Below are 21,351 nucleotides of genomic sequence, written 5' to 3' on the forward strand. Positions count from 1 at the left end.
ACTCTTTAAAAAAAATTGGTTAAAACATGATTTCCCTTTCACAAAACCATGTTGACTCTGCCTGATTACCTTGAACTTTTCTAAGTGCCCTGTTATAACACCTCTAATAACAGCTTTTAACATTTTCCCTATGACATTCACCTAGCACCAAGGCATTGCAACACCCAAAAGTCCAAAAGGAAGATGATCAATGTCTCTGTCCTAAAGCAGCCGTATTGAAGAGAGGAATTCCAAGTGTAGCTCACAACCAACCTGGAAAATCTTCACACATCCAACTCAATTTCAGAACAGTACCCTGTATCTTCCATTGATGGGAAAGCTGCAACAAGCAATCAAGCAGATGAAAAACAACAAAGCCCACAGCCCCGATGGTATTCCAGCGGAGGTTCTTTGCTCACTTCGAGGCTTCATGCAATCATCCTACAGATTTGGGAGGAAAAAGAACTCTACCAGCCCCCCCCCCCGCCCCCACTTCAGTAATGCGACAATTAGAACTATCTTCAAGAGGCCTCTTCAAGTGGCTGGTTAACCTAACATCAGTGGTGGGAAAGTTATTGGAAGGGATTCTGAGAGACAGGATTTATATGCATTTGGAAAGGCAAGGTCTGATTAGGGATAGTCAGCATAGCTTTGTGTGTGGGAAATCATGTCTCACGAATTTGATTGAGTTTTTTGAGGAGGTGACCAAGAGGATTGACGAGGGCAGGACAACGGACGTTGTCTGCATGGACTTTAGCAAGGCCTTTGACAAGGTCCCACATGGTAGGCTGGTCCAGAAGGTTCGAACATATGGGATCCAGAGTGAACTAGCCAATTGGATACAAAATTGACTTGGTTATTGGAGGCAGAGGGTGGTAGTGGAGGGTTGTTTTTCAGATTGGAGGCCAGTGACCAGTGGTGTGCTGCAGGGATCAGTGCTGGGCCCGCTGTTGTTTGTCATATATATTAATGACTTGGATGTGAATGTAGGGAGCATGATTAGTAAGTATGCAGATGACACCAAAATTGGTGGTATAGTGGACAGTGAAGAAGGTTGTCTAAGGTTACAACAGGATATAGATCAACTGGCAAAGTGGGCAAGGGATTGGCAAATGGAATTTAACGCAGACAAGTGCAAAGTGATGCATTTGGGAAGTTAAACCAAGGCAGGACATATACAGTGAATGGCAGGGCCCTGGGGAGTGTTCTTGAGCAGAGACACCTTGGGGTGCAAGTACAGTTCCCTGAAAGTGGCAACACAGGTAGACAGGGTGGTTAAGAAGGCATATGGCATGCTTGCCTTCATCGGCCGAAGCACTGAGTACAAGAGTTGGGACATCACGTTACAGTTGTACATAACGTTGGTTAGGCCCCATTTGGAGTACTGTGTGCAGTTCTGGTCGTCGCACTACAGGAAAGATGTGATTAAGCTAGAGAGAGTGTAGAAAAGATTCACAAGGACGTTGCCAGATTTGGAAGGCTTGAGTTATAAAGAGAGATTGGATAGGCTGGGTCTGTTTTCCCTGGAGCGAAGGAGGCTGACAGGGGACATGATAGAGGTATATAAAATTTTGAGAGGCATAGATAGGGTAGATAGCCAGAGTCTGTTTCCCATGGTAGGGTTGACTAAAACTAGAGGGCATAGGTTTAAGGTGAGAGGGAGGAGGTTTAAAGGGGATCAAAGGGGTAAATCTTTCACACAAAAAATAGTGGGTATCTGGAATGAGCTGCCTGAGGAGGTGGTGGAGGCAGGAACACTAGCAACATTTAAGAGGCATCTGGACAGGTACTGAGAAAGGCATAGAGGGATATGGAATTAATGCAGGCAGGTGGGATTAGTATAGATAGGCATTATGGTCGGCATGGACGCGGTGGGCCGAAGGGCCTGTTTCTATGCTGTACGACTCTATGACTCTATGACATGGAGATCCAACACTGCGCCAGCTCAGCCTTCCACAAACTACGGCAGTGAGTATTTGACAATAAAGACCTCCACAAGTCAACAAAAGTTCTAGTGTACACAGCAGTTGTTGTCACCACACTCCTGTACTGCAGTGAGACCTGGACTGTGTATCAGTGATACATAAGAGCGCTGAACCTTTATAAAGCTCTGGTTGGGCTCCAACTGGAGTATTGTGTCCAGTTCTGGTCATCACACTTCAGGAATGATGTGAGGGTCCAGGAAGGTCCTTGAGAGGGTGCAGAGGAGATTTATCAGAGGTTCCAGAGATGGGGGATTTTAGTTACAAGGTTAGGTGGAGAAGCTGCAGTTGTGCTCCTTGGAGCAAAGGGGATTGAGGGGAGATTTAATAGAGGTGTACAACTGTATTACATGTTTAGAAAAGGTAGACAAAGAAAAGCTGTTCCCATTAACTGGGGACACAAATTTAAAGTTTTGGGCAACAAATGTGAGGAAGAACCATTTTGCACAACAAGTGGAAATGACCAGGAACTCATTGCCTACAAGGGTGATGGATGCCGGAGACAATTAATGATTTCATAGAATGTTTACGACACAGAAAGAGGCCACTTGGCCCATTGTGTCTGTGCCAGCCGAAAAAAAAGAGCCACCCAGCGTAATCCCACCTTCCAGCATTTGGTCCGTAGCCCTGCAGGTTACAGCACTTCATATGCACATCCAGACTCCGTTTAAATGAGATGTGGTTTTCTGCCTCTAGCACACTTGCAGATAGAGAGTTCCAGAACCCCACCACTCACTGGATGAAAAATGTTTCCTCTTCTCCCCTCTAATCCTACTACCAATCACTTTAAATCAACAACCCCTCATCACTGACCTCTCTGCTAAGGTGAATAGACCCTTCATCTCCACTCTATCCAGGCACCTCAAAATTTTGTACATTTCAATCAGATCTCCCCTCAGCCTTCTCTGTTCCAAGGAGAACAACCCCAACCAATCTAATCTTTCCTCATAGCTGCATTTTACCAATTCTGACAACATCCTCATGAATCTCCTGTCTCGTGCAGTTACATCCTTTATTGAGGTGACCAGAACTGCACACAGTATTATTCCATTAATCGTGTATTCCTTTATCTTGTTTGACCTCCCCCAATTGCATCACCTCACATTTGCCTGGGTCAAATTCCATTTGCCACTTTTCTGCCCACCTGACCAGTCCATTGATATCTTCCTGCAGCCTACAGCTATCCTCCTCATTAACTACCACACAACCAATTTTTGTGTCATCTGCAAACTTTTTGATCATGTCCCCTACACTTAGGTCCAAATCGTTAATATATTATACAAATAGCAGAGGACCCAGTACTGAGCCCTGCGGAACACCAGCGGAAACAGCCCCCCAGTCGCAAAAAACACCCGTCAACAATTACCCTTTGTTTCCTGCCACTGAGCCAATTTTGCATCCACATTGCTGCATTTCTGCGCGCCTCCGTCCCAGGGTTGGGGTGCGCGCCTCCGTCCCAGGGTCGGGGTGCGCGCCTCCGTCCCAGGGTCGGGGTGCGCGCCTCCGTCCCAGGGTCGGGGTGCGCGCCTCCGCCCCAGGGTCGGGGTGCATGTAGCTGTTTGGAAGGACAGTGGAGTGGACTGATTGACTGATCAGATCATGCAGCATTGGCACAAGATAGAAGATTCACCGAGGTTTATATTAAGCTCATGTCATGAATGGAGCCAGAGTGTTCTGGGGACAGGAAACAGGTGATTATCATGAGAGAGAGAAACAACCACACTGTTCATTTTACAATCAGCTCCCTGGGAGACTTTCATTTCTGAGCAGTCCAATCGTGAGGCTGTTTGGGCAATACAAGGAGATTCTGACATTGGGTGAAAGATCTGTATGAGCAGTGAGTTATGAAGGGTTCACTACTGGGGCACCCCAAGCTGCTCAATCCACATCGATGCTCAGTGAGCTGCTGGCATTTGCAGTGTTTGCTCTGAAGGATCGGGCTCCTCACCTGTCACTGTCTTTCTCACCACCAAGTGGCGTCAGCTTCTTCAATATCTTTTCAAACTCCTGGATCTCATTGGTAAACATCTGGAACAAGAGGTTAGTGTATTGAATGCTTCAACCTGAGACTGCACCTTTCACCCTCTGCCCCCACCCCACATCCCCCACCCCTATTTTAATCGATCCACCATTGGCGGCTGTGTCTTGAGCCACAGAGATCCAAAGCTATGCAATTTCCTTGCTATACCTCTCTGCCTCACCCTACTTCACTCTTTTCCTCTTAAAGATAGAGGCATACAAACATTTACAGCACAGATGGAGGCTATTTGGCCCATTGTGACTGATCCAGCAGCAAAAGAGCTATCTAGCCTTATCCCACTTTCCAGCTCTTTTTCTGTAGCCCTATAGTTTACAACATGTCAAGTTCATAACTCAGTAATTTTTAAATACAGTGAGGGTTTCTGCCTCTACCATCCTTTCAGGAAGTGAGTTCCAGACCCCACCTCCCTCTCGGTGAAAGAATTTCTCCTCAATTCCCCTCTAATTCTTCTGCCGCTTACTTTAAATCTATGCCGCCAGTTATTGTCCTCTCTGCTCATGGAAATAGGTCCTTCTTATTCACTCTATCTAAGCCTCTCATAATTTTATGCCACTTCATTCAATCCCCCCTCAGCCTCTTCTGTTCCAATCTTTCCTCATGGCTAAAATTCTCCATTCCTGGCAGCATCATAAATCTCCACATCATTCATATAATGTGTTGACCAGAACTGTATGCAGTACTCTATCTGTGGCCTAACCAGTGCTTTATACAGTACTAACATAAGCTCCCTGCTCCTATACTACTCTTAAACTTCTTGGGCCAAGCTTTTGGTCATCTCCCTAAATATCTCCTTATGTGGCTGGCTGGAGAATGTTGCTTGCTAACGCTCCTGTGAAGCACCTTGGGCCTTTCCATTCCGTTAAAAGTGCTTTTTCATTACAAGTTGTTGTTGCTGTATATGTGACTCCAATCCCACACCAACAGGGCTGACTTTTACCTGCGCTGTGAAGTGGTCCATAGAGTCACTCAGTTACCATTACTTTCTCAGAGCATTAGGGAACAGGCAAGAAATGCTGCCTTGCCAGTGACATTTTTTTTTTTTTAGGGATACAGCACTGAAACAGGCCCTTCAGCCCACCGAGTCTGTGCCGACCAACAACCACTCATTTATACTAATCCTACGTTGATCCCATATTCCCTACCACATCCCCAACCTTCCCTCAATTCTCCTACCACCTACCTACACTAGGGGCAATTTACAATGGCCAATTTACCTATCAACCTACAAGTCTTTGGCTGTGGGAGGAAACCGGAGCACCTGGCGGAAACCCACGCAGACACAGGCAGTACCCAGAACTGAACCCAGGTCGCTGGAGCTGTAAGGATGCGGTGCTAACCCTGCGCCACTGTGCCGCCTCACATTGTGAGGCTGAATGATAAATGAAATCTCAGGCCTGTGTCTTTTCAGTGTCAGGTGTTCCAGAAGTTTGAACTGGAAGAGGAGGGCAGTTCTCCATGGAGCCCGGGCCAATATTTATCCTTCAACCATCATCACAAGCAGCGGATAAAACCTTCAGCCTTTACTCCTCACCACGATCTCCTGCTCAGTGGCTTACGGCCCATTCCCAATGCTGCTGACCACCTCTCGCCTTACTGCCCACTCACAATGCTACTGACCACCTCTCGCCTTACTGCCCATTCCCAATGCTGCTGACCACCTCTCGCCTTACTACCCACTCACAATGCTACTGACCACCTCTCGCCTTACTGCCCACTCCCAATGCTACTGATCACCTCTCGCCTTACTGCCCACTCCCAGTGCTACTGATCACCTCTCACCTTACTGCCCACTCCCAATGCTAATGCCCACCTCTCGCCTTACTGCCCACTCACAATGCTACTGACCACCTCTCGCCTTACTGCCCATTCCCAATGCTACTGATCACCTCTCGCCTTACTGCCCACTCCCAATGCTAATGCCCACCTCTCGCCTTACTGCCCACTCCCAATGCTAATGCCCACCTCTCGCCTTACTGCCCACTCCCAGTGCTAATGACCACCTCTCGCCTTACTGCCCACTCCCAATGCTACTGATCACCTCTCGCCTTACTGCCCACTCCCAGTGCTAATGACCACCTCTCGCCTTACTGCCCACTCCCAATGCTAATGCCCACCTCTCGCCTTACTGCCCACTCACAATGCGACTGACCACCTCTCGCCTTACTGCCCACTCCCAGTGCTACTGACCACCTCTCGCTTCACTGCCCACTCCCAGTGCTACTGACCACCTCTCGCCTTACTGCCCACTCCCAGTGCTACTGATCACCTCTCGCCTTACTGCCCACTCCCAGTGCTACTGATCACCTCTCGCCTTCCTGCCCACTCCCAGTGCTACTGATCACCTCTCGCCTTACTGCCCACTCCCAGTGCTACTGACCACCTCTCGCCTTACTGCCCACTCCCAGTGCTACTGACCACCTCTCGCCTTACTGCCCACTCCCAATGCTGCTGACCACCTCTCGCTTTACTGCCCACTCCCAATGCTAATGACTACCTCTCGCCTTACTGCCCACTCACAATGCTACTGACCACCTCTCGCCTTACTGCCCACTCCCAATGCTAATGACCACCTCTCGCCTTACTGCCCACTCACAATGCTACTGACCACCTCTCGCCTTACTGCCCACTCCCAATGCTACTGACCACCTCTCGCCTTACTGCCCACTCACAATACTACTGACCAACTCTCGCCTTACTGCCCACTCCCAATGCTACTGACCACCTCTCGCCTTACTGCCCACTCCCAATGCTACTGACCACCTCTCGCCTTACTGCCCACTCCCAATGCTACTGATCACCTCTCGCCTTACTGCCCACTCACAATGCTACTGACCACCTCTCGCCTTACTGCCCACTCCCAATGCTACTGATCACCTCTCGCCTCATTGCCCACTCCCAATGCTACTGACCACCTCTCGCCTTACTGCCCATTCCCAATGCTACTGACCACCTCTCGCCTTACTGCCCACTCCCAATGCTACTGATCATCTCTCGCCTTATTGCCCACTCACAATGCTACTGATCACCTCTCGCCTCATTGCCCACTCCCAATGCTACTGATCACCTCTCGCCACCTGGTCTGATCTCCCACTCCATGGCGCAGTGCCCGTCCTGTGTGAAGGGATGTTTTCTATGTTAAATGCGCGATATAAATGCAGGTTGTGGTGATGGCACCTGAATGGAGTAGACCCAGTGATTGCCTACAGTAACACATCTTACCTCAGCTTCCTTCTTCCTCAGCTCCTGTTTGCGTTTTTCGATCGCCCTAGCCGTGCTTTGCGGCGTCGGTTGGGAGATATGGAACAATGATGCCTGAATCTTAGCCATCAGCTCTCCATTTTTCCTCTTAGTTTTCCGGAGCTGAAACATGCAGTTAAAACAAATGACTTACACTGGTACAGCGCCTTGCACGCATGTTACACTGGTACAGCGCCTCGCACACGTGCTACACTAGTACAGCTCCTGGCACGCGTATTACATTGTTACACCATTACAGCACCTTGCAGGGGCTGTTACACTGGTACACCGCCTCACACGCATGTTACACTGTTAGTTTAAACTAATGTGGCAGGGGGATGGGAACCAAATGAGGTCAGTCGAGAGTAAGGAGGTAGTAACTAAAGCCTGTAAGGAACTAGATAATGAAGTCAGCGTGACTAAGGGAAAGAGTAGGCAGGGAGCAGATGATGAAAGCAAAGGGACTGGTGGTCTGAGGTGTATTTGTTTTAATGCAAGAAGTGTAGTAGGTAAGGCAGATGAACTTAGGGCTTGGATTAGTACCTGGGAGGATGATGTTATTGCTATTACTGAAACATGGTTAAGGGAAGGGCATGATTGGCAGCTAAATATCCCAGGATACCGATGATTCAGGCGGGATAGAGAGGGAGGTAAAAGGGGTGGAGGAGTTGCATTACTGGTCAAAGAGGATATCACAGCTGTGCTGAAGGAAGGCACTATGGAGGACTCGAGCTGTGAGGCAATATGGGCAGAACTCAGAAATAGGAAGGGTGGGGTAACAATGTTGGGGCTGTACTACAGGCCTCCCAACAGCGAGCGTGAGATAGAGGTGCAAATATGTAAACAGATTATGGAAAGCTGTAGGAGCAACAAGGTGGTGGTGATAGGAGATTTTAATTTTCCCAACATTGACTGGGATTCACTTAGTGTTAGAGGTCTAGATGGAGCTGAATTTGTAAGGAGCATCCAGGAGGGTTTTCTAGAGCAGTATGTAAATAGTCCAACTCGGGAAGGGGCCATACTGGACCTGGTGTTGGGGAATGAGCCGGGCCAGGTGGTTGACGTTTCAGTAGGGGACTACTTTGGGAATAGTGATCACAATTCTGTAAGTTTTAGAATACTCATGGACAAAGACGAGAGTGGTCCCAAAGGAAGAGTGCTAAATTGGGGGAAGGCCAACTATACCAAAATTCGGCAGGAGCTGGGGAATGTAGATTGGGAGCAGCTGTTTGAAGGTAAATCCACATTTGATATGTGGGAGGCTTTTAAAGAGAGGTTGATTAGCGTGCAGGAGAGACATGTTCCTGTGAAAATGAGGGGGAGAAATGGCAAGATTAGGGAACCATGGATGACAGGTGAAATTGTGAGACTAGCGAAGAGGAAAAAGGAAGCATACATAAGGTAGAGGCGGCTGAAGAAAGACGAAGCTTTGAAAGAATATCGGGATTGTAGGCGCAATCTGAAACGAGGAATTAAGAGGGCTAAAAGGGGTCATGAAATATTTTTAGCAAACAGGGTTAAGGAAAATCCCAAAGCCTTTTATTCATATATAAGGAGAAAGAGGGTAACTAGAGAAAGGATTGGCCCACTCAAGGAAAAAAGACGGAAAGTTATGCATGGAGTCAGAGAAAATGGGCGAGATTCTAAACGAGTACTTTGCATCGGTATTCACCGAGGAGAGGGACATGACGGATGTTGAGGTTAGGGACAGATGTTTGATTACTCTAGGTCAAGTCGGCATAAGGAGGGAGGAAGTGTTGGGTATTCTAAAAGGCATTAAGGTGGACAAGTCCCCAGGTCCGGATGGGATCTGTCCCAGGTTACTGAGGGAAGCGAGAGAGGATATAGTTGGGGCCTTAACAGATATCTTTGCAACATCCTTAAACACGGGTGAGGTCCCAGAGGACTGGAGAATTGCTAATGTTGTCCCCTTGTTTAAGAAGGGTAGCAGGGATAATCCAGGTAATTATAGACCGGTGAGCCTGACGTCAGTGGTAGGGAAGCTGCTGGAGAAGATACTGAGGGATAGGATCTATTTCCATCTGGAAGAAAATGGGCTTATCAGTGATAGGCAACATGGTTTTGTGCAGGGAAAGTCATGTCTTACCAACTTAATAGAATTCTTTGAGGAAGTGACAAAGTTGATTGATGAGGGAAGGGCTGTAGATGTCGTATACATGGACTTCAGTAAGGCGTTTGATAAGGTTCCCCATGGTAGGCTGATGGAGAAAGTGAAGGCGCATGGGGTCCAAGGTGTACTAGCTAGATGGATAAAGAACTGGCTGGGCAACAGGAGACAGAGAGTAGCAGTGGAAGGGAGTTTCTCAAAATGGAGACGTGTGACCAGTGGTGTTCCACAGGGATGCGTGCGGGGACCACTGTTGTTTGTGATATACATAAATGATTTGGAGGAAAGTATAGGAGGTCTGATTAGCAAGTTTGCAGACGACACTAAGATTGGTGGAGTAGCAGATAGTGAAGGGGACTGTCAGAGAATACAGCAGAATATAGATAGACTGGAGAGTTGAGCAGAGAAATGGCAGATGGAGTTCAATCAGGGCAAATGCGAGGTGATGCATTTTGGAAGATCCAATTCAAGAATGAACTATACAGTAAATGGAAAAGTCCTGGGGAAAATTGATGTGCAGAGAGATTTGTGTGTCCAGGTCCATTGTTCCCTGAAGGTGGCAACGCAGGTCAATAGAGTGGTCAAGAAGGCATACGGCATGCTTTCCTTCATCGGACAGGGTATTTAGTACAAAGGTTGGCAGGTTATGTTACAATTGTATAGGACTTTGGTTCGGCCACATTTGGAATACTGCGTGCAGCTCTGGTCGCCACATTACCAAAAGGATGTGGATGCTTTGGAGAGGGTGCAGAGGAGGTTCACCAGGATGTTGCCTGGTATGGAGGGCGCTAGCTATGAAGAGAGGTTGAGTAGATTAGGATTATTTTCATTAGAAAGACGGAGGTTGAGGGGGGACCTGATTGAGGTGTACAAAATCATGAGAGGTATAGACAGGGTGGATAGCAAGAAGCTTTTTCCCAGAGTGGGGGTTTCAATTACAAGGGGACATGAGTTCAAAGTGAAAGGGGAAAAGTTTAGGGGGGATATGCATGGAAAGTTCTTCACGCAGAGGGTGGTGGGTGCATGGAACGCATTGCCAGCGGAGGTGGTAGATGTGGGCGCGATATCGTCTTTTAAGATGTATCTAGACAGATACATGAATGGGCAGGAAGTAAAGAGATACAGACCCTTAGGTAATAGGCGACAGGTTTTGATAGAGGATTTGGATCGGCGTAGGCTTGGAGGGCCGAAGGGCCTGTTCCTGTGCTGTCATTTTCTTGGTTCTTTGTTCTTTGAGTGAAGAAATGACTTGTTAAAGAGATCACCAGACCTTTGACTGGAGGACATTTGCATACTAAGAGATGCTGCTTGTTCTTTGGCCTCCTTCTCTCGAGAGACAATGGGTAAGCGCCTGGAGGTGGTCAGTGGTGTGTGGAGAAGCGCCTGGAGTGGCTATAAAGGCCAATTCTAGAGTGACAGGCTCTTCCACAGGTGCTGCAGAAAAATTTGATTGTCGGGGCTGTTACACAGTTGGTTCTTCCCTTGCGCCTTTCGTGACTTCCTCAAAAAACTCAATCAAATTAGTGAGACACGACCTCCCCTTCACAAAACCATGCTGCCTCTCGCTAATAAGTCCATTTTTTTCCAAATGGGAGTAAATCCTGTCCCGAAGAATCCTCTCTAATAATTTCCCTACCACTGACGTAAGGCTCACCGGCCTATAATTTCCTGGATTATCCTTGCTACCCTTCTTAAACAAAGGAACAACATTGGCTATTCTCCAGTCCTCTGGGACCTTACCTGTAGCCAATGAGGATTCAAAGATTTCTGTTAAGGCCCCAGAAATTTCTTCCCTTGCCTCCCTCAGTATTCTGGGGTAGATCCCATCAGGCCCTGGGGACTTATCTACCATAATGCTTTGCAAGACACCCAACACCTCCTCCTTTTTGATAATGAGATGACTGAGACTATCTACACTCCCTTCCCTCAGCTCATCATCCACCAAGTCCTTCTCCTTGGTGAATACTGATGCAAAGTACTTATTTAGTACCTCGCCCATTTCCTCTGGCTGCAAACATAGATTCTTTGAGTGGGCCAACCCTTTCCCTGGTTACCCTCTTGCTCTTTATATACGTTTAAAAAGCCTTGGGATTTTCCTTAATCCTGTTTGCCAATGACTTCGCATAACCCCTTTTCGCCCTCCTGACTCCTTGCTTAAGTTCCTTCCTACTGTCTTTAAATTCCTCAAGGGATTGGTCTGTTCCTAGCATTCCAACCCTTACGAATGCTTCCTTTTTCTTTTTGACGAGGCTCACAATATCTCGCGTTATCCAAGGTTCCCGAAACTTGCCAAACTTATCCTTCTTCCTCACAGGAACATGCTGGTCCTGGATGCTAATCAACTGACATTTAAAAGACTCCCACATGTCAGATGTTGATTTACCCTCAAACAGCCGCCCCCAATCTAAATTCTTCAGTTCCTGCCTAATATTGTTATAATTAGCCTCCCCCCAATTTAGCACCTTCACCCGAGGACTACTCTTATCCTTATCCACAAGTACCTTAAAATTTATGGAATTATGGTCACTGTTCCCGAAATGCTCCCCCATGAAATTTCGACCACCTGTCCGGGCTCATTCCCCAATACCAGGTCCAGTACGGCCCCATCCCTTGTTGGACTATCTATGTATTGTTTCAAGAAGCCCTCCTGGATGCTCCTTGCAAATTCTGCCCCATCCAAGCCCCTAGCACTAAGTGAGTCCCAGTCAATATAAGGGAAGTTAAAATCACCCACCACTACAACCCTGTTACCTTTACATCTTTCCAAAATCTGGCTGCATATCTGCTCCTCTACCTCCTGCTGGCTGTTGGGAGGCCTGTAGTAAACCCCCAACATCGTGACTGCACCCTTCCTATTCCTGAGCTCCACCCATATTGCCTCGCTGCATGACCCCTCCGAAGTGTCCTCCCGCAGTACAGCTGTGATATTCTCCTTAACCAGTAATGCAACTCCCCCACCCCTTTTACATCCCCCTCTATCCCGCCTGAAGCTTCTAAGTCCCAGAACATTTAGCTGCCAATCCTGCCCTTCCCTCAACCAAGTCTCTGGAATAGCAACAACATCATAGTTCTAAGTACTAATCCAAGCTCTAAATTCATCTGCCTTACCTGTTATACTTCTTGCATTGAAACAAATGCACTTCAGATCACCAGTCCCGCTGTTCTCCGCAACATCTCCCTGCCTGCTCTTCCTCTTAGTCTTACTGGCCTTATTTACTAGTTTCCCTTCATTTATTTCACTTGCTGTCCTACTGCTCTGGTTCGCACCCCCCTGCCACACTAGTTTAAACCCTCCCGAGTGACGCTAGCAAACCTTGCAGCCAGGATATTCGTGCCCCTCCAGTTTAGATGCAACCGGTCCTTCTTGTCCAGGTCCCATCTGTCCCTGAAGTGATCCCAATGGTCCAAATATCTCAAACCCTCCCTTCTACACCAGCTGTTCAGCCACGTGTTTAGGTGCACTATCTTCCTATTTCTAGCCTCACTGGCACGTGGCACAGGGAGTAATCCCGAGATTACAACTCTAGAGGTCCTGTCTTTTAACTTTCTACCTAACTCCCTAAACTCCCCCTGCAGGACCTCATCACTCTTCCTGCCCATGTCGTTGGTACCGATGTGTACCACAACCTCTGGCTGTTCACCCTCCCCCTTCAGAATGCCCCCTGTCCGTTCAGAGACATACTTGACCCTGGCACCAGGGAGGCAACATACCATCCTGGAGTCTCTTTCACGTCCACAGAAGCGCCTATCTGTGCCCCTGACTATAGAGTCCTCTATAACTATTGCTCTTCTGCGCTTTGTCCCTCCCTGCTGAACAACAGTGCCAGCCATGGTGCCACTGCTCTGGCTGCTGCTGTTTTCCCCTGATAGGCCATCCCCCCCAACAGTATCCAAAACGGGATACTTGTTCGAGAGGGGATTAGCCACAGGGGATTCCTGCACTGACTGCCTGCCCCTTCTCGCGGTCACCCATCTATCTGCCTGCACCTTGGGTGTAACCACTTCTCTAAAACTCCTGTCTATGACGCTTTCTGCCACCTGCATGCTCCTAAGTGCATCCAGTTGCCGCTCCAACCGATCCATGCGGTCTGTGAGGAGCTGCAACTGGGTACACTTCATGCAGATGTAGTCGTCCGGAACGCTGGAAGAGTCACAGACCTCCCACATCTCTCAGGTGAAGCACTTCAGCCATCTAACTGACATTTCTAGCATTAATTAGTTAATTAATATAAAATAAATAAATACTTATTAAATCCTTACTAAATTGTTATTATTAACGATATGGCCCCTCGTGCAAGATTCCTACTATAAATATCAAATGCTAACTAAATACAGTAATCTCCTCCCTCTGGTTTAGTTACTCTACTTTTTAATTAATTAATTAGGGTTTTAATCAATTTTTACCAATGTTTTATTTTCAAATTCAGTACAAATTCCCTACCAGCCAATCAGGTCACAGCTTTCCTGTGACTTCACTTTTCAGTTTTTTACAAGAGTTAAGTTTTTTATACTTACAGGTCCGGAACTCCGCCCTCCGAGTCTTCTCCGTGAATGTAGGCCGCGAATCCCCAAGGTAAGTTTTTTATACTTACCGGTCCGGAACTCCGCCTTCTCCGTGAATGAGGAGAAATTTGTTCTTTCAGAGGGTCGTGAGTCTTTGGAATTCTCTTCCTCAAAAGGCAGTGGAAGCAGAGTCTTTGAATATTTTTAAGACAGAGGAAGGTAGATTCTTGATAAGCAAGGGGGTGAAAGGTTATCGGGGGTAGGTGGAAATGTGGAGTAATCAGTTCAGCCATGACCTTATGAGTGGCGCAGCAGGCTCAAGGGTCGAATGGCCTACTCCTGCTCCTAACTCGTATGTTCGTAGAATACTAACATGTCTGCGGGTGAAGCTAGTAGCTCCCCAAGCCAGGGTCATACAGTTATACAGCACAGAAACAGGCCCTTCGGCCCATCGTATCTGTGCCGGACATCCAGCACCCAACGATTCTAATCCCATATTCCTGCTGTTGGCCCGTAGCCTTGTATGCTATGGCGCTTCAAGTGCTCATCTAAATACTTAAATTTTGTGAGGGTTCCTGCCTCTACCACCTCTTCAGGCAGTGTGTTCCAGATTCCAACCACCCTCTGGGTGTAACAATTTTTCCTCAATTCCCCCCTAAACCTCCTGACCCTTACCTTAAATCTATGCCCCCTGGTTATTGACCCCTCCGCTAAGGGAAAAGGTCTCTTCCTATCTAACCTATCTATGCCCCTCATAATCTTGTATACCTCAATCATGTCCCCCCACAGCCTTCTCTGCTCCAAGGAAAACAACCCTAGCCTTTTCAGTCTCTCTTCACAGCTGAAATGCTCCATCCTGGTGAATCTCCTCTGCACCCTCTCCAGTGCAATCACATCCTTCCTATAGTGTGGTGACCAGAACTGTACACAGTACTCCAGCTGTGGCCTAACTAGCGTTTTATACAGCTCCATCATAACCTCCCTGCTCTTATATTCTATGCCTCGGCTAATAAAGGCAAGTATCCCATATGCCTTCCTAAACACTTTATCTACCTGTGCTGCTGCCTTCAGTGATCTATGGACAAGTACACCAAAGTCCTTCTGACCTTCTGTACTTCCTCGGGTCCTACCATCCATTGTATATTCTCTTGCCTTGTTAGTCCTCCCAAAATGTATTACTTCACACTTTTCATGATTAAATTCCATTTGCCACAGCTCTGCCCATCTTACCAGCCCATCTTTATCTCCCTGTAATCTAAGGATTTCCTCCTCACTATTTACACCACCACCAATTTTCGTGTCATCTGCGAACTTACTGATCATACCTCCTATATTCACGTTTAAATCATTAATGTACACTACAAACGGCAAGGGTCCCAGCACCAATCCCTGTGGTACACCACTGGTCACAGGCTTCGAAACACAAAAACAGCCCTCGACCATTACCCTCTGCCTCCTGCCACTAAGCCAATTTTGGATCTAATTTGCCAAATTGCCCTGGATCCCATGGGCTCTAGCCTTCTTAACCAATCTCCCATGCGGGACCTTATCAAAAGCTTTACTGAAATTCATGTAGACTACATCAACTGCTTTACCCTCATCTACACATCTAGTCACCACCTCGAAAAATTCAATCAAGTCAGTTAGACACGATATCCCCCTGACAAAGCCATGCTGACTATCCCTAATTAATCCCTGCCTCTCCAAGTGGAGATTAATCCTGTCCATCAGAACTTTTTCCAATATTTTCCCTACCTCTGATGTTAGACTCACCGGCCTGTAATTACCTGGTTTATCCCTGCTACCCTTTTTGAATAATGGTACCACATTTGCTGTCCTCCAGTCCTCTGGCACCTCTCCTGTGGCCACAGAGGATTTGAAAATTTGTGTCAAAGCCCCTATCTCCTCCCTTGTCTCATATAACAGCCTGGGATACATCTCATCTGGGCCTGGGGATTTATCCACTTTTCAGCCCGCTAAAACAGCTAATATTTCTTTCCCTTTGAATGCTAATATGTTCAAGTCAATCACAATCCCCTCCCTGATCTCTACACCTACATCGTCCTTCTCCATAGTGAACACAGATGAAAAGTAATCATTTAGAACCTCACCTATGTCCTCCTGCTCCACACAGAGATTGCCTCTTTGGTCCCGAATGGGCCCTACTCTTTCCCTGATTATCCTCTTACCCTTAATATACTTATAAAATGCCTTAGGATTTTTCTTTATCTTGCCCGCCAGTGTTTTTTCATGTCCCTTTCATGTCCCCTCTTCGCTCTCCTAATTACTTTTTTAATCCTCTATATCCCTTGACATCCAAGGTTCCCTGGGCCTGTTAGTTCTACCCTTCACCTTAACGGGTACATGTTGGCTCTGAACTCTCACAATTTCCTCTGTGAATGACTCCCACTGATCTGATGTAGACATTCCTACAAGTAGCTGCTCACAGTCCACTTTGGCCAGATCCTGTTTTATCATATTAAAATCGAACTTCCCCCAATTCAGTATCTTTATTTCTGGTCCATCTTTGTCCTTTTCCATAACAACCCTAAACCTTACAGAGTTATGGTCACTATCCCCGAAATGCTCCCCCACTGACACTTCTACCACTTGACCAGCTACATTCCCTCGGATTAGGTCCAGTACTGTCCCTTCTCTTGTCGGACTTTCTACATACTGGCTCAAAAAGCTCTCCTGTGTGCATTTTAAGAATTCCGCCCCTTTTAAGGCTTTTACACTAAGACTATCCCAGTTAATATTAGGCGAGTTGAAATCCCCTACTATTATTACCCTATTATTTTTACACCTCTCTGAGATTTGCCGACATATCTGCTCCTCTATCTCTTGCTGACTGTTTGGGGGCCTGTAGTACACTCCCAGCCAAGTGATTGTCCCCTTTTTGTTTTTAGGTTCTACCCAAATGGCCTCATTTGAAGAACCTTCTAAGATGTCATCCCTCCTTACTGCAGTAATTGACTCCTTGATCAACAGTGCAATGCCACCTCCTCTCTTACCCCCTTCCCGTCGCGCCTGAAGATTCTATACCCTGGAATATTGAGCTGCCAGTCCTGTCCTTCCCTCAACCATGTATCTGTGATAGCAATAATATCATAATCCCATGTGCTAATCAATGCCCTCAATTCATCTGCCTTACTAATAAGACTCGTTGCACTGAAATAGATGCAATCCAACCTTGCATTTTTCCCTTGTGCCTTACCAGGTCTATATTTGCTCTCACTTTCTCATAGGCAAACTCACTTTCTGTTCTATATTGCCCCCTACTACACCTTCCAATCTGTATCCCATTCCCCTGCTAAATTAGTTTAACCCCCCCCAACAGCACTAGCAAATCTCCCAGCAAGGATGTTTGTCCGGTTCAGGTGCAACCCTGCAACTTGTACAGGTCCCATCTTTGCCAGAAACAGACCCAGTGATCCAGAAAACTAAAGCCCTCCCTCCTGCCCAATCTCCTCAGCCACGCATGCATCAGCTCTATCCTCCTATTTCTAAACTCACTAGCACGTGGCACCAGGAGTATCCAGAGATTACATCCATAAAGGTCCTGCTTTTTAAATCTGCTACCTAGCTCCCTAAATTCTTGTTGCAGGACCTCATCCCTTTTTCTACCTATGTCGTTGGTACCAATATGGACCACGACCTCTGGCTGCTCACCCTCCCCCTTCAGAATGTCCTGCAGCCGCTCCGTGACATCCTTGAACCTAGCACCAGGGAGGCAACATACCATCCTGGAGTCACGTTTGCGGCCACAGAACGTCTATCTGTACCCCTTACGATACAATCCCCTATCACAATAGCTCTTCGACTCCCGAATCCTCCCTGCTGTGCAGCAGAGCCATCCTTGGTGCCACAGACCTCACTGTTGCTGCTTTCCCCTGGGAGGTCATCTCCCCACCCCCCCCCACAGTATCCAAAGTGGTATATCTGTTTGAGAGGGGGATGACCACAGGGGACTCCTGCACTACCTGCCTGCGCCTATTACTCCGCCTGATGGTCACCCATCCCTTTTCTGCCTGTGCTGCCATTACCTGCGGTTTGACCACCTCTCTAAACGTGCTATCCACGACATCCTCAGCATCGCAGATGCTCCACAGTGAATCCACCTGCAGCTCCAGCTCCGTAATGCAGGTAGTCAGTAGCTGCAGAGGGATACACTTCCTGCACACATAGTTGACAGGGACACAGGAAACATCCCTGATTTTCCACATAGTGCAGGAGGAGCATATCATGGGTGCGAGCTCTCCTGCCATGACTTACCTTTAAATTAATTTAGTTACTCCCTTTAAAAAATACTAATTACACTAGGGGTCTTGTTCTACTCCAAACACGACCCAGTACAATCTAAAGTCCTGAATAAATTACACTAATTTTAGTACTACTACTCACCTTATCACTTGAGGTTTTTAAAAAAAAACTTTCCCCAGTTTTAAGCAATTTAAATGCACGAACAGCTGTTACTTACCCAACTTACCATGGGGTAGGCGGTGGCACAGTGGTATTATCACTGGACTAGTAACCCAGAGACCCAGGGTATTTCTCTGGGGACATGGGTTCGAATCCCACCACAGACGGTGGAATTTGAAGTTATTAATAAATCTGGAATTAAAAGCTAGTCCAATGATGGCCATGAAACCATTGTCGATTGCCGTAAAAACCCACTAATGTCCTTTAGGGAAGCAAATCTGCTATCAAAGAACAAAACAGCACAGGAACAGGCCATTCGGCCCTCCAAGCCTGCGCCGATCATGATGCCTGTCTAACTAAAACCTTCTGCACTTCCGGGGACCGTATCCCTCTATTCCCATCCTATTCATGTATTTGTCAAGATGTCTCTTAAACGTCGCTATCACACCTGCTTCCACCACCTCCCCCGGCAGCAAGTTCCAGGCACTCACCACCCTCTGTGTAAAGAACTTGCCTCGCACATCCCCTCTAAACTTTGCCCCTCGCACCTTAAACCTATGTCCCCTAGTAACTGACTCTTCCACCCTGGGAAAAAGCTTCTGACTATCCACTCTGTCCATGCCGCTCATAACTTTGTAAACCTCTATCATGTTGCCCCTCCACCTCCGTCGTTCCAGTGAAAACAATCCGAGTTTTTCCAACCTCTCCTCATAGCTAATGCCCTCCAGACCAGGCAACATCCTGGTAAACCTCCTCTGTACCCTCTCCAAAGCCTCCACGTCCTTCTGGTATGGTGGCGACCAGAATTGCACGCAATATTCTACCCCGGGTGGGCATTTCAGTATCTGCTTCTACAACTGTCCCTCGAAATAGGAAATGCCCGGCACTGCTCCTCAACTCAGCACAATACAGTAACAATATAGCCTTTTAATACCCATTTTTACTACCTAATATAACCTTTCAAACACCAATCCATATCCAGCCGGGACAAATGGACCGTGTCGTTTGTGTTCTGAGGGCTTATCTGCTGTCCTTACCTGGTCTGGCCTACATGTGACTCCAGACCCACAGCAATGTGGTTAACTCTTACATGCCCTCTGAAATGGCCTAGCAAGTCACTCTGTTGTACCTAACCGCTACGAAGTCAATAAAAAGGAATGAAAGCGGCATCGACCTAGGCACCGGAAACGACAACGGCAAACCCAGCCCTGTCGACCCTGCAAAGTCCTCCTTACTAACAGCTGGGGGCTTGTGCCAAAGTTGGGAGAGCTGTCCCACAAGCAACAGCCTGAAATAGTCATACTCACGGAATCATACCTTACAGACAATGTCAACAGATGAAACTCTCCGCCGAACAAAGGCGGTGGAGGGGTGCCACCACCCGGTAAACGGGACCTGGAACAAGCAGAGATCAGCAGCCGCCATCACCATCCCCGGGTATGTCCTGTCCCACCGGCAGGACAGACCCACCAGAGGTAGTGGCACTTTGGTAGACAGTAGGGAGGGAGTTGCCCTGGGAGTCCTCGACATCGACTCCGGACCCCATGAAGTCTCATGGCATCAGGTCAAACATGGGCAAGGTAACCTCCTACTGATTACCACCTACCGCCCTCCCTCAGCTGATGACTCAGTACACCTCCATGTTGAACACCACTTGGAGGAAGCACTGAGGGTGGCAAGGGCACAAAATGTACTCTAGGTGGGGGACCTCAATGTCCATCACCAAGAGTGGCTCGGTAGCACCACTACTGACTGAGCTGGCCGAGTCCTAAAGGACATAGCGGCTAGACTGGGTCTGCGGCAGGTGGTGGGGGAACCAACACGAGGGAAAAACATACTTGACCTCGTCCTGACCAAACTGCCTGCTGCAGATGCTTCTGTCCATGACAGTATTGGTGGCAGTGACCACCGCACAGTCCTGTGGAGACAAAGTCCCGCCTTCACATTGAGGATACCATCCATCGTTTTGTGTGGCACTATCACCGTGCTAAAGAACAAAGAACAAAGAACAGTACAGCACAGGAACTGGCCATTCGGCCCTCCAAGCCTGAACTGATCTTGATGCCTGCCGAAACTAACACCTTCTGCACAGCCGGGGTCCGTATCCCTCTATTCCCTTCCTATTCATGTATTTGTCAAGATGTCTCTTAAACGCGCTATCGTATCTGCTTCCACCACCTCCCCTGGCAGCAAGTTCCAGGCACTCACCACCCTCTGTGTAAAAAACGTGCCTCGCACATCCCCTCTAAACTTTGCCCCTCGCACCTTAAACCTATGTCCCCTAGTAACTGACTCTTTCACCCTGGGAAAAAGCTTCTGACTATCCACTCTGTCCATGCCGCTCATAACTTTGTAAACCTCTATCATGTCGCCCCTCCACCTCCGTCGTTCCAGTGAAAACAATCCGAGTTTTTCCAACCTCTCCTCATAGCTAATGCCCTCCAGACCAGGCAACATCTTGGTAAACCTCCTCTGTACCCTCTCCAAAGCCTCCACGTCCTTCTGGTAGTGTGGCGGCAGAATTGCACGCAATATTCTAAGTGTGGCCTAACTAAAGTTCTGTACAGCTGCAACATGACTTGCCAATTTTTATACTCTATGCCCCGACCGATGAAGGCAAGCATGCCGTATGCCTTCTTGACTACCTTATCCACCTGCGTTGCCACTTTCAGTGACCTGTGGACCTGTACGCCCAGATCTCTCTGCCTGTCAATACTCCTAAGGGTTCTGCCATTTACTGTATAACACCCACCTGCATTAGACCTTCCAAAATGCATTACCTCACATTTGTCCAGATTAAACTCCATCTGCCATTTCTCCGCCCAAGTCTCCAAACGATCTATATCCCGCTGTATCCTCTGACAATTCTCATCATTATCCGCAACTTCACCAACCTTTGTGTCGTCCGCAAACTTACTAATCAGACCAGCTACATTTTCCTCCAAATCATTTATATATACTACAAACAGCAAAGGTCCCAGCACTGATCCCTGCGGAACACCACCAGTCACATCCCTCCATTCAGAAAAACACCCATCCACTGATACCCTCTGTCTTCT

General features: G+C 47.6%; 1 protein-coding gene across 3 annotated transcripts in view; it reads right to left on the reverse strand.

The window, feature by feature from the left end:
- The window catches only part of spef2 (sperm flagellar 2), an 849,051-nt gene that overhangs the window by 788,217 nt on the left and 39,483 nt on the right, over window positions 1-21,351 (reverse strand). For 2 of the 3 annotated variants that reach the window (XM_068029096.1, XM_068029094.1), the window contains exons 3-4: window positions 7,222-7,362; window positions 3,910-3,989 (exon numbers count right to left, since the gene is read on the reverse strand). In XM_068029096.1, the coding sequence (XP_067885197.1) occupies window positions 3,910-3,989; window positions 7,222-7,362 (221 nt within the window). Of the gene's footprint in view, window positions 1-3,909; window positions 3,990-7,221; window positions 7,363-10,494; window positions 10,581-21,351 lie in introns of those variants that run through there. The other variant, XM_068029095.1, reaches the window with a different exon arrangement.

The sequence above is a fragment of the Heterodontus francisci genome, chromosome 4 (assembly GCF_036365525.1).
Source record: "Heterodontus francisci isolate sHetFra1 chromosome 4, sHetFra1.hap1, whole genome shotgun sequence".
Lineage (NCBI taxonomy): Eukaryota > Metazoa > Chordata > Chondrichthyes > Heterodontiformes > Heterodontidae > Heterodontus > Heterodontus francisci.